Genomic DNA, 14668 nt, shown 5'->3' on the forward strand with positions numbered 1-14668 from the left:
ATCCTGTTTGTATGCGCTGCCAGTTTTTGGAATACTAGGCCGACATACCTATCATCACAATGGTAAAGAAATTCATATCACCACATTACTTGTTTATGAGATAGGCAGAATTTCTTTTTGGCTTGATATTTGATTTGATTTCTTGTAGTCATATGTACCTTGTACAGAAAGGCTTTATTTGCGAGCAATACAGGTAGATCACAGTAAGCAAGGAGAGAGAGAGAGAGATCATGGGGTGGTTAGACAAACTGAGGCATACACATTTACACTGCACAGGAGGTAAATGAAGAAAGATCAGCATAAAATGATCAACAGTATTAGAAGTTAGAGAGTCCATTCATCAGTCCAATAAGAGCCAGGAAGAAGCTGTTGCTGAACCTATTGCTGTGTCAGTTCAAGCTTCTGTATCTTCTGTCTGATAAGAGAGGTTGTAAGAGAGCATTACCGGGATGGGATGGGTCTTTGACGATGTTGACAACTTTTCCATGGCAGTAAGAGGTGTAAATGGAGTCTGTGGAATGAAGCTGAAAATGTGTTGCTGGAAAAGCGCAGCAGGTCAGGCAGCATCCAAGGAGCAGGAGAATCGACACTTCAGGCATGGGCCCTTCTTCAGAAATGAGGAAGGTGTGCCAAGCAGGCTAAGATAAAAGGTAGGGAGGAGGGACTTGGGGGAGGGGCATTGGAAATGCGATAGGTGGAAGGAGGTTAAGGTGAGGATGATAGGCCAGAGTGGGGTGGGGGCGGAGAGGTCAAGAAGAAGATTGCACGTTAGGAAGGTGATGCTGAGTTCGAGGGTTGGGACTGAGACAAGGTGGGGGAGGGGAAATGAGGAAGCTGGAGAAATCGGAGTTCATCCCTTGTGGTTGAAGGGTTCCTAGGCGGAAGATGAGGCACTCTTCCTCCAACCGTCGTGTTGCTATGGTCTGGCGATGGAGGAGTCCAAGGACCTGCATGTCCTTGGTGAGAGTGGGAGGGGGAGTTGAAGTGTTGAGCCACGGGGTGGTTGGGTTGATTGGTCCAGGTGTCCCAGAGGTGTTCTCTGAAACATTCCGCAAGTAGGCGGCCTGTCTCCCCAATATAGAGGAGGCCACATCGGGTGCAGCGGATGCAGTAAATGATGTGTGTGGAGGTGCAGGTGAATTTGTGGCGGGTATGGAAGGATCCCTTGGGGCCTTGGAGGGAAGTAAGGGGGGAGGTGTGGGCGCAAGTTTTGCATTTCTTGCGGTTGCAGGGGAAGGTGCCTGGAGTGAAGGTTGGGTTGGTGGGGGGTGGGAACCTGATGAGGGAGTCACGGAGGGAGTGGTCTTTTTGGAACGCTGATAGGGGAGGAGAGGGAAATATATCCCTTGTGGTGGTTCTGCTCCCAGGAGGACCTGTTCCAATACTGAACAACCCAGATGGCTTCCCTCTTCAAAGACCGCAATTTCCCCCCAAGACGTGATCGACGATACTCTCCACCGCATCTCCTCCACTTCCCGCTCCTCCGCCCTTGAGCCCCGCCCCTCCAATCTCCACCAGGACAGAACCCCACTGGTTCTCACCTACCACCCCACCAACCTCCATATACATCGTATCATCTGTCGTCATTTCCGCCACCTCCAAACGGACCCCACCACCAGGGATATATTTCCCTTCCCTCCCCTATCAGCATTCCAAAAAGACCACTCCCTCCGTGACTCCCTCATCAGGTCCACACCCCCCACCAACCCAACCTCCACTCCCGGCACCTTCCCCTGCAACCGCAAGAAATGCAAAACTTGCGCCCACACCTCCTCACTTACTTCCCTCCAAGGCCCCAAGGGATCCTTCCATATCCACCACAAATTCACCTGTACCTCCACACACATCATTTATTGCATCCGCTGCACCCGATGTGGCCTCCTCTATATTGGGGAGACAGGCCGCCTACTTGCGGAACGTTTCAGAGAACACCTCTGGGACACCTGGACCAATCAACCCAACCACCCCGTGGCTCAACACTTCAACTCCCCCTCCCATTCTACCAAGGACATGCAGGTCCTTGGACTCCTCCATCGCCAGACCATAGCAACACGACGGCTGGAGGAAGAGCGCCTCATCTTCCGCCTAGGAACCCTCCAACCACAAGGGATGAACTCAGATTTCTCCAGTTTCCTCATTTCCCCTCCCCCCACCTTGTCTCAGTCCCAATCCTCGAACTCAGCACCACCTTCATAACCTTCAATCTTCTTCTTGACCTCTCTGCCCCCACCCCCATTCTGGACTATCACCCTCACCTTAATCTCCTTCCACCTATCGCATTTCCAACGCCTCTCCCCCAAGTCCCTCCTCCCTACCTTTTATCTTAGCCTGCTGGGCACACTTTCCTCATTCCTGAAGAAGGGCTCATGCCCGAAACGTCGATTCTCCTGCTCCTTGGATGCTGCCTGACTTGCTGTGCTTTTCCAGCAACACATTTTCAACTGTGATCTCCAACATCTGCCGTCCTCACTTATTCCTCTGTGGAATGGAGGTTGGCTCCTGTGATGGTCTGGGCTGTGCACACAACCTTCTGTAGTTTCTTACGGTCCTGGGCAGAGCAGTTGCCGTACCAGATCATTATGCACCCAGACAGTATACTTTCTATGTTGTGCCTGTAAAATGTGGCAAAAGTTCCTTTTGCACATGCCCAATTTCCTAAGCCACCTGAGCAAGAAGAGCCTTGTTGTGCCTTCCTGACTGTCACATCTATGTAGCAAGTCAAGGAGAGGTTATCGGTTATCGATTATCGAACTGACCTAGGAATTGATGTTCTCAACTCTCTCAACCACTGCTCCGTTGGTGGTGGGGGCACGGTCTCCACCTTTGTCTCTGAAATCAGTGACCAGTTCTTTTATTTTGCTGACACTGAGACAGAGATTGTTATCATTGCACCATGACACGTAGAGCAAAGTATGGCAAGCAAGACAGAAAAGCATACTGGAAACAGAAAAAATATATAATTCAGATCAACAGAAACTGCAGGCAGTTTATGGCCTATTCCAGCAGCTGGTCACTGCTGGAGAAAATTTTATTTAAATGTGAAAATGTATTAGTACACCACTCAAACTGACTTAGGATAAAAGGTAGAATATTTCACAAAAAATGCTTGTTTCAAATACATGGAATGGAAGAACAATCGTGGATGGTAGAATACTCCATAAGTGCCACTTTTCAGTGGAGACAATTTCCACCCTTTAACAACATTAATGAAGATCATCTGGAAATTAGGAAAGCTCATGATTGCATGAAAACAAAATCAACAAATGAACATTAAGACTAATTTTCAAAAAATTACTGTGAATGAAGCTAAAGTTCAGAAACAGTGTAATGAGATTCACCTTAGCTACTGTGGCAGGCGGGATGCTCCAAAATTGACTGCCAGTTTCCTGTGCTTGCGTTTACCAGTTGAACCTGCCATTGGCCTTTGCTGCCCTTGGGGTTGAACAGGGGTCTGTACAATTGCTTTATTCTGGGGTTCAAGGGTTGTTCGACCAGGCTGAAAAAAATTTCTTGAGGTGCTAGCAGAAGGATACCCATGTGATGATGTATTTGAAAAGTCCATCATGGGTGGTGGTTGACTGAATTTTTGCTGAACTGAATGATTATAGTCCTTGTCATCATGTGTTTTATTAAAGCTGGTCCTCCTCTTGGTCACCTTTGAAAGAAGAAAAACACACACGGTGATAACTACAACAAATGTTTCAGTGAAATAACAAAATATTTAGACTATAGGGTCTTTACTTTTACAAGGCAACAAATCACACATCAAACTCAGGTCACCAAATGAAAGAATTGTACAAGATGACATCATTTTGCATTTTTGACATGAGATCTACAACAATCTATGCTCAAAACGTCGATTCTCCTGCTCCTTGGATGCTGCCTGACCTGCTGGGCTTTTCCAGCAACACATTTTTCAGCTCTGATCTCCAGCATCTGCAGTCCTCACTTTCTCATACTCTGTCTGGCAACCCATATTTTAAAATCAACTAGGAGAATGTTTATTTTACTTCTTTCGTTTTATTAGGATAATTAAACTGCTCAGTTATGAACTATTTTTGACTTACTTATCATTTGTTTCTAATTTGCAAGGAAATCTGCCATTTAAAAAAATTAGGTAATTATCCACAAACCTGTTTTAGTTGTGGTATCTGAGAAATAATTATTATTCAAGTCACTCGAAGATCTAATATGCTCTTCTTTGCCACAAGTCTTTTACAACCATACGTAGAAGCCCTTAACCCAACGACTGTCACCAATTACACTGCAGCATTTCCTCAGTACTGCACTGAAATGTCAACTTTGAACGATAAATTTTTGGTCTTTTTGGGGAATCAAGGGACGTGGAGGGTGACAGGAGGGAAAATGGAGTTCAGCATTGGCCAGGAACACAGGAGCAGGTTCAAGAGGTCATATGGGCTACTCCCACTTCTAATGATCTTTTACCATCAGGATGGAGGAGAGCTTAAACTCAAAACTCAGAGTCTGAAATAAGAATGACATTACTGAACCAACAAGTGTCTTCTCTTCGTTCCCAGAAAAGAAGCACTTCATACCTCAAGAAGTTTTATATATAGAGTCATAGAGATGTACAGCATGGAAACAGACCCTTCTGTCCAATCCGTCCATGCCAACCAGCTATCCCAACCCAATCTAGTCCCACCTGCCAGTACTTGACCCATATCCCTCCAAACCCTTCCTATTCATATACCCATCCAAATACCTCTTAAATGTTGCAATTGTACCAGCCTCCACCACTTCCTCCGGCAGCTCATTCCATACCCATACCACCGTGTGTGTGAAAAAGTTGCCCTTTAGGTCTCTTTTACATCTTTCCCCTCTCCACCTAAACCTAAGCCCTCTGGTTCTGGACTCCCCGACCCCAGTGAAAAGACTTTGCCTATTTACCCTATCCATGGAATTACATTTCCTACGCCTTAAACATGAAATCTAAGCTGAAAATTCAGTGCAGGATTAAAAATAAAGTGTGCTGTGTGTCTGAAATGTTAAAATAGTATCCTGTCTACTTGCTCAAGTGAACACTAAATAATCTTAAAGCATTATTTCAAGAAGAGTGTTGTTCCAGTATTCTGGTCAATGTTGTTCCCTAAAATACCATGAAAAGAATTGTAGATGGTTATCTGCTTTTTGTTCATAGATTGGTTGCCTTGTCCAATGAACACCACAAATTTCTACAAGTTGAAGTAGTTAATAAGAGGGATTACATTAATAAGTGTTCTTGGATTTTAAAAAACATTTAAAGCATCATGCAGTGAGAGTTCTGAGACTTGATGGAATGTTTATTCTCCACACCCTAACGCAACAGAAACCAAATGGGCATCAGTTTAAAAAAGTAGCCAATCAATCGATTGCTCCATTCCCACCAGCTGAGGACTTAAACACAAACTAATTCAAAGCCAATAATTAGTTCAGATGGTTGGATGGCGGGTTTGTGATGCAGAGTGATGCCAACATTATGGGATCAATTTCTGCACTGCCTGAGGTTACAATGAAGGATTTTCCTGTTCAACATCTCCCCTCCCCTTATGTGTGCTGACCTCAGGTTAGACCACCACCCAGTCATCTCTCTCTCTCTAATGAAAGAATAAACCTATGATCTGCAGGACTATGCGATTAATGTTCCTCCCAAAATGAGGCATCATGTTATGTAAATTGGGATCTTACCTGCACTTGAGTACACAAATACAACAAGATGACTTATCAAGACATTGTTTGGATATCAAGTAAAAGACTATGTTTTCATCTGTGATCTGTCTCATATTTCAAAACACCTCTTGCTTCAGTTATTCTCAATGGCAGGGAACACGTTTTTAACACAAAAAGCCATGGAAACCTACCTGCAAAGGCACAAATTGATTGTGAGTACCAATAAGCACTCCTCCAGGACAGATGTTTCCTGAATATGGGATCTGAAAGCTATTGTACAGTGGGGGAGGAATCAAAGTTGTCCAAGGCATAGGACCATATCCATTAGGAGCTGTGGACATCATACCGCCTGAGGATTGAAAGACATTCAAATATTATAAGATTATTTCACATTTGGGAATGTTTTAAAAATGGACTGTTCCCATCCTCTTATATTCATTTATAACTTTAATTTTTAACAGTTCCAATTTCCATTTCACAAAATTTCTCACTCTGGAGTGATTTGACATGCTGAGTTTCATTTCCATATCTTTCCCTGCTTGCTATATTTTAACCTCATTTCCTGGATGTTATTAAAAAATTAATTGATATTTTTCTGGAGCGATAGCACAACCTCAGCAAAGTTACATGGGAGACAAGACCAACCTGCACCCAGTGACTACGATGGTATTAAAGTACCCTTAACCATTTTGGATAACAGCTTTCCTTGGAACAAGATAATTATAAAAAATAATACAAAATTTGTTGTTAAATTACATTTCTAATTCAATAATTTACTAAACACATCTAAAATTTCAATATAGTAGTCATGGCAAACATGGAAAAACAACAGAAACTGAATGATGTTGCCTGTGTTAAAGTACCCCAAAACTCAAGAAAATAGCAATGCTAAGGAGTACATGTAGACATAAATGGATATTAACAAAGGCTTTTTTTGCATTATTTCATAAATTTCTAGGGCCTACTTAACATTTTCCTAAAACAAAGACATCAATACCTCACTACTTCTGTACCACAGGTTACTCAAAACTGAACTGGAAAGGCTACAATTATTAATGTATGCTAAGATTTTAATTATCAGATATTTCTTACCAGGGGTCTGACCAAAGGATGGTGGAATGATAGGTGGTGGTACAGCTCCTGTGACTGGTTGATAACCGGAAAACATATTTGGAGGGAGGGGAACATTTTGTCCCGTGGCATGCTGTATGAGCAGAAGTTAAAATAGCAAATAAATACTGCAACTGAAATGAGATAGCAACAGATATGTTTCTTTGTAAAATACTAGATTAAGTAAGCTGAAATCTCAACTGCCATATTAGCAAGTTGAAAATAGCAAAGGATGTTGTTTGTACCAATCGTTGTAATGCAAACGCTGCAGCCTTTTCCTGTGCTTCACTGTCTGACTGGCATTGAGGTCCGTGCACAAGCAAACCATTTGCTAACTTTACTTGACAAACAGTCAGGCCCTAGAGAAAACAAGAGCATTTTATTAACAACCAGTGGTTGAATTGTGTATATAATAGTGGATAAATAGTTGCAATTATAAAGAGACATTTTGTAAACATAAGATGAAAAAAGATAACCAGAATAACCAGATCAAAACATAAAATGTGCTCTTAAGAATAAATAAAACAAAGAATTGTAGATGCTCGAGATCTGAAATATAAACACAAAGTGCTGGAGAAACTCAGCATGTCTGGCAGCATCTGTCGAGAGAAAAACTGTCCAGCAACGTCCTGGTGAACTGTCACTGAATTTAAAATGTTAATTCTTTTGTTCTCTACAGATACTGCCAGACCTGCTGACTCTGTTAAGAATATCTAATTTCCCACTAGCTGAAATCATTTCAATATCGGTGCTACTTCAATGGAAGAATCTGCATTTTTTTTTATGAACAATAAATTTCTCTTCCAATTTACCGCATAACATAAATTATTTTGTCTATTATTGTAGCAAACCATATGTTCGTTCCAAAGAAAGGATTATTACCTTCCACAACCATTAAAAAGTATGGTTTCTCCAAATATTCAGCACCTCTACCACTATGCACAGTATCAGTTAGTCATTAGAGATATCAGGATCATACAGCATTATTGAGGAGCGAGCAGTTTATTATTAGTGGTATTTGAACAAATTTTTCAAATCTCTTATTCCGAATTATTTTGCTCAACATCCATAATCATGAATTGCTGTATTTATCAATTATTTAAAATAATATTTACTCCTTTGATACATCCCCCCCAGGCCGAAATATAGCTTAAAGTATATAATAGTTAAAATTAATACTTCAAATACATTGATCCAACAAGCAAGTCTTCATTACTATTCGTAAGTAACAGCAGTGCAGTACAGATCAGCACCCACTTCCATTCTGCTATTGGAAACACCTTAAGGGGAGGTGGAAGACTCACAATCCAGAAGGCCAGGCTTATGTACTGGGATTCAAATCCCACCATGCAGAAGGTTACATATAAAATAAGTATCTGGAATTTAAAAAACGGACTTTATGGGAACTACATAACCATTGCTATTTGTCATAACAGAACGATCCTTTTCATTGTTAAAAATCACACAACACCAGATTAAAGTCCAACAGGTTTATGTGGAAGCACCATCTTCAACCACCTGATGAAGGAGCGTCGCTCCGAAAGCTAGTGTGCTTCCAATTAAACCTGTTGGACTATAACCTGGTGTTGTGTGATTTTTAACTTTGTACACCCCAGTCCAACACTGGCATTTCCAAATCACGATCTTTCTCATTGCAACTGAATAATAGGGACCATTTCTGGGGAAGGTGGGATCTGTTCAAGAGGGACAGGGCCAATATTCTTGCAGGTGGACTTTAAACTAGGTTGGCAGGTGGATAGAAATCCAAGGGGAGGCTCTGAGTTAGTGGGTGTGTGTGAGGGCTTAAGGAAAAAGAGAATCAAGATTGTAAATAAAAAGTAACAAACACTGAGCAATGTAGCACTCAGATGAGTGGAAACTAGGTAGTGACAGAAAAATTGAGCATGTTTCAAAATAAAGGTTCTTCTGGTAGAGGTGTTAAGAATCAAAAAGGAAGGTATAAAAACTGACATAAGGGCACTTTACCTGAATGTTTGCAACTTTCGAAACAAGGTAAACAAATTGATGACACAAATCATCATGAATGAGTATGATTTAGTGGCCATTACAGAAATATAGTTGCAGGGTAGTCACTACTGGGAGTTAAATATCCAGGGGTATCAGACTATTTGGAAGGACAGACAGGAAGGAAAGGGAGGTGGTTTAGATCTGATATTTAAGCCTGACCTCAGGGCAGTATTGACAAATGATATAGATTCTATGGAGAAAAAGGTTGAACCAATGAGGATAGAAATTGCAAATGGTAAAGGGAAATACTCACTGAAAGACAGTCTATATGTCAGCAAATAATAACATCCCAGGATGGTAGGCAAATAACAAAGAAATAACTAAACCATGCTAAAATGGAACAGCACTTTTTATGGGGGATTTTAATCGACAGATTGACTGGTCAAACCATGTTAATCAAGGCATCCTTGAGGAGAAATTCATTGAATATATTGATGATAGTTTCCTTGAACAGTATGCAATAGAACCTATAAGGGAACAAGCAATCTGAGATCTGGTCCTGTGTAATGATGTTACAGTCAGGGAGGAGCGATCACAGTATGACTGAATCGCAATAGAGATGGAGGGTCAGAAGGTAAAACCCAATACCAGTCTCTTGTTCTTCAACAAAAGAGACTACAATGGGATGAGGGAGGAGTTGGCTAAGGTAGACTGAGAGCAAAGACTACATGATGGGATAACTGAGGAACAGAGGAGGATTTTCAAAGTGAGTTTTCAGTGCTCAACAGAAGTATATTCCAGCCAAGGGGAAGGACTGTAGGAAAAGGGATAATCAGCCGTGGATAACTAAGGAAATAAAGGAGAGTATCATATTGAAAGTTAATGCACACAAAGTGGCAAAGATCAGTGGGAAACTACAGGATTACATGAGAGAGGAGTATGGCATTGAGGTAGAGGACGAATCATGATGTTGTTGAATGGTGGAAAAGGTTTGATAGGCCAAACGGCCAACCCCTATTTCTATTTTCCAAATTCCCATGGTTGAATTGACCAATCAAAACAATTCCCACCTAGATGTGAGTGACAATATGGATAAGGATGGCACGATGGCTCAGTGGTTAGCACTGCTGCCTCACAGCACTAGGATCCCAGGTTCGATTCTAGCCTCGGGTAACTGTCTGTGTGGAGTTTGCACATTTTCCCTCTGGGTGCACCAGTTTCCTCCCACAGTCCAAGGATGTGCAGGTCAGGTGAATTGGCCATGCTAAATTGCCTATTGTGTTAGGTGCATTAGTCAGAGGGAAATGGGTCTGGGTGGGATAGTCTTCGAAGGGTTGCTGTGGACCTGTTGGGCCAAAGGGCATGTATCTACACTGGAGGCAATCTAAAAGGATTACCACTTCTTGTTGACACCAAACGATTTTAATGCTGCACTGGGGTCTGCTAACAGCAACATTCATGGTGCTTGAAGCCATTTCTTTGCACCAGAATTCCAGTTTAAATTGTTAATAATCTGTTCCAACAAATACAAACCCAGATCACTAAAACCAGAGAAACCCACCTCAGCTCTGCCCAGCACAACGACAACACAGCCTGCTCGGAAGTTACTTTTAGGTTTAGTATCTCTCATTTACTTACAATTTCTTTGATTTGTTAAAATAATTGAGTCTTATAGCCTAAGAGTTCACTGATTTTTTTTTATTTTAACTCTCAAAGCAAAGGAAAATAACTCCACAGAGTTGGTATCCCATCACTGAGTCACCCTTTATTTACATGTGGATGTCCTTGACACTGACCCAGCTGGCTCAGAGTCAGCTCTCACTGTAAACAGAACTTCTGACAAGTCTCTTTATACATGTCAGCCAGGGCTCCCTGACTGGAATGGAATTACAGCCCTAATCAGGGAACTCATATTCTATGAGGTCCACCTGGCTGACCTCATTGCAATCACTACCCAAACGCACACTGCTTATACAAATAACAATCCAATGCAGACAGCATGTCTTTAGCTGAGCAAACCCACTTACTGTTTCTGATCCTACCTTTCTGATTGTTCACCTCTTAAAGCAACATGACCCCAACATTTTAAGTGTTACACATTACCATCTGCTTCAATTGCTCCTGAATCCCATTTTCCACAGTTCAAATTTAATTTTAAAACTAAAATGACATTCTACTTAGAATATGTGGACCATGGACTACATAATCACATCACTGGACACAGGCTACTCTTGATCAACATTCTAAAGTACTTGAATGCTGAGTAATTTAAATATCTGCAAATATCCTTCATTGCTTAAAATCTTTTTATAAACACAATCTAAGCCGAAGTTGATAACAATCAATGAAAATAACTAAATTCATCAAATTTCCATTAGCACCTAGTCAGCAACTTTGGCTTTAATTCAGATGGCGCACTTACATCCATTACTAGATTTCAAAATGGCTCATTTAGGTCAAACACTGAACTCTGGTACAATTCCAAAGACTTTGGCATATCATTAAGGCTGACATTTCAGTGCAGTGTTGTGGAGGTGCTACATTTTCGGAGGTGCTGTTTTTCAGATGAGAAATGAAATACTCTCAACTGGACATGAATGATTCCAGGCACTCAAAGAAGAACAAGGGGAATTAATTCCCCTGGTGTCCTGGCTACAATTTATCCTTCAACAAATATCCAACAGAATGTTACGATTTGTGGGACTTAATTGTATGTAAATTGCTGATATTTTCTAACATTACAATGTTTGAAACACATTCTATTGCCTGTAAAGCACCTCAGATTATCCTGAAGTTCTATAAGATGCTGTATAAGTGCAAATTAATTTCTGATGTTAAAAAAAATCCAAAATAACAAAACGTTCCTTTGCTGACAAATTCTCATGAGAAAATACATTTTGCATAATTAAGGATAATAAATTATTTACAGCATAGATTTGAACCTTGGCCAATCTTATGGACAGCAAAAATCTGGAAATACACGGAAGATTTGAAGCTAAATATCCTTTTTGAGGGGGAGATGACAGAGTAGATATTGAGAAGACGGTTTCACGGGAGAGGTAATCTTAAAACTACAGGACACAGTTACAGAATAAAGGACATTTAAAACTGAAATGCAAATAAACTACTTTGCCCATAAAGTCAAGAATGTCTGAAATTCTCTACCACAAGAGAATGGTGGAGACTAAATTACTGAAAAGTATTTAAAGAGAAGGGTAATAGATTTTTGAAACAACAGCTGAGTTCATCGCTATCCTGAGTTCATCGCTATCCTGAGCTGGTGTGAAAGAATAGTGAGGTCTGGGACAGATCAGCCATGATCATCGTGAATAGCAAAGCAGGACTGAGGCACCAAACAGCTGACAGCTGCACCGACTTCTTATGCCTTATGTCCACCGGACCGTTAAAAACTTCAATATACACATTTCTTAAAAAGTTGTAAAGTTTCCAAAATGTCTGTTTTACCAGACTGATTTACTAGCCTATTTACCATAAATAAAATTGGCTGAAATCCTAACTGCCTTGCATTGGACTAGCTGATGACAATCCAGGAGCTCCAATCAATAGAGGCAGCATCAGTATCAACATTAACAAGAATGGAACTTGCTAGAATGAGATAACACAGATAAATTCAACACTTGTTTAAACAGTTCAAACTGGAATTCTATGAGCAATTGATTTTACTGTGGAATAAATCGTGATTGTGAATAGATTTATAAAGATCATTAAAATAATGTGTCCTTGAATAGCAGTGATTTGGACAAATGTTTGCCTGGCAATTTGATCTTAATTACCATAACTATGTTTTAGTACTGGTGAGAAATGCAACAAGAAATTCTTTAGCCCCAGCCAAATCAATTCAAAGAGTAAAACTTGAAATAGTGAACTGATCATCAGTGGAAGAACACAGGTAATCCCTGCATTGTGAACAGATTCCATTCTCGCATCCATTCACAACTCGAATTGTATGCAAGTTGGAACACAGTGCAGGATAATATAAAATAGCCATTTGTAAGTAAGAAGAAATGGTCATGTCAGATGTTTAAAATCAATATTAATACACCTGTGTGGGATTGTATTAGTCACCACCATTGCTCCTAAGTGAGACATTTGGAAATCGGGCTCTGTCTTTTTTTGCAAGTTGCTTTCCGATTCACAAGACTGTAGCCGATTGGTAAATTGTAAATTCATATTTGTTCCAACCTGTGGGCTCTTGATGAAGCTAAAATCTGGATGTGGTAGACCAATTCTAGCACAAATGGTGATCAACTCGGCCACTGAAGTGGATAAAGGAGGTTGCTGTCGTCCTTGATAATGCCCTGACAGTTCTCCACTCTGCAAACCGTGAGGTTTGTTCATTTGTGCAGCTGGGGAATAAAAGACAAGATACAGTTTAAGCTATTTTCCACAGAGACAGAGATAAGAATTTTGCCAACAATAGGAATTGAATATAAAATCCAACCCTGTACACACATCAAATCTAATACTATAGTTACTTAAAGTTTTTTAGATTAGATTTCCTACAGTGTGGAAGCAGACCTTTTGGCCCAACCAGTCCACACCGACCCTCCGAACAGTAACCCACCCAGACCTAACACTACAGGCAATTTAGCATCGCCAATTCATCTGACCTGCACATCTTTGGACTGTGGGAAGAAACCGGAGCACCTGGGGGAAACCCACGCAGACACAGGGAGAATGTGCAAACTCCACACAGACACAGTCACCCAAGGCTGGAATTGAACCTGGGATCCTGGTGCTGTGAGGCAGCAGTGCTAACCACTGAGCCACCATTCCTTTTTAAAAATAACTTACTTTTTAATGATATGCCAGTGGGATAAAAGGACTACCTTTGATTCAAAAGAGCATCAAAAGTGTCAGTGATGAACAACTTCTGTCTTTGTTTTTGATTTCAGTAATTTAACAAACTCAACTTGACAACAACAAAAACATTCAGAATAAACTGAACATAAATTGATGTCAAATCATTGATAATTGATTTCCAGTATGAGTGGTTACTCTTGTTTAAGTTAACCCATTTTCTCAAAACAACCTGGTCAGAGATGTTATTACACACCTCTGGAACAGATGGGATTTGAACTCCGGTTTCTTGGTCCAGGGGCTAGGACACTACCACTGTGCCACAAGAGTCTTAACAATTGCATATGTGTGACAACAGTTAAACTGGAAGATGAGATTTACTCAATTAACCTTTCTGGGTAACAGAAACTTCTGCAAAATAGTTCTTTAGGTAATCAAAAGATTGAATAAGGCACATGATCTGTGGCAAGAATTTGCCTCATGGCACCAATAGAAATATAATGAAACAGATAATAGGAGGAATAGGCAATTCAGTCCTTTGGGCCTGCTCCACTATTCAATATGATCATGGCTGACTATCCAAGTCAGTAACCTCTTCGTGCTTTCTTCCCCTACCCTTTAATCTCTTTAGCCCCAAAAATTATACGTAAATCCTTTCTGAAAATATTCAATGTTTTGGTACCAATTACTTTCGGTGGTTGAGAATTCCACTGGCTCACCACTCTCTGGGTGAAGAAATTTCTCTTCCTCTCATTCCTAAATTGCTTACCCCGTATCTTTAAGACTGCAACCCCCTGGTTCTGGGCTCCCTAGTTATTGGGAACATCCATCCTGCATTTACCTGGACTTGCCTTGCTGGAGTTTTGTAGGTTTCTGTGAGACACCTCCCCCTACCCCTCATTCTTCTAAACTCCAGTGAATATAGTCCTAACTGATCCAGTCCCTCTTCCTACAGCAGTCCAGGCATCCCAAGAAACAACTAGGAGAAAGTAAGACCTGCAGATGCTGGAGATCAGAGCTGAAAAATGTGCTGCTGGAAAAGCGCAGCAGGTCAGGCAGCATCCAAGGAGCAGGAGAATCGACGTTTCAGGCATAAGCCCTT

General features: G+C 41.0%; 1 protein-coding gene across 3 annotated transcripts in view; it reads right to left on the reverse strand.

The window, feature by feature from the left end:
* The window catches only part of xrn1 (5'-3' exoribonuclease 1), a 122820-nt gene that overhangs the window by 2733 nt on the left and 105419 nt on the right, over positions 1 to 14668 (reverse strand). For all 3 annotated transcript variants that reach the window (XM_060834508.1, XM_060834510.1, XM_060834507.1), the window contains 5 exons: positions 12949 to 13112; positions 7023 to 7136; positions 6760 to 6871; positions 5859 to 6016; positions 3339 to 3655 (listed from right to left, as the gene is read on the reverse strand). In XM_060834508.1, coding sequence (XP_060690491.1) covers positions 3344 to 3655; positions 5859 to 6016; positions 6760 to 6871; positions 7023 to 7136; positions 12949 to 13112 — 860 coding nt within the window. In that variant the 3' untranslated portion in view covers positions 3339 to 3343. The remainder of the gene's footprint in view (positions 1 to 3338; positions 3656 to 5858; positions 6017 to 6759; positions 6872 to 7022; positions 7137 to 12948; positions 13113 to 14668) is intronic.

This window comes from Hemiscyllium ocellatum, chromosome 13 (assembly GCF_020745735.1).
Source record: "Hemiscyllium ocellatum isolate sHemOce1 chromosome 13, sHemOce1.pat.X.cur, whole genome shotgun sequence".
Lineage (NCBI taxonomy): Eukaryota > Metazoa > Chordata > Chondrichthyes > Orectolobiformes > Hemiscylliidae > Hemiscyllium > Hemiscyllium ocellatum.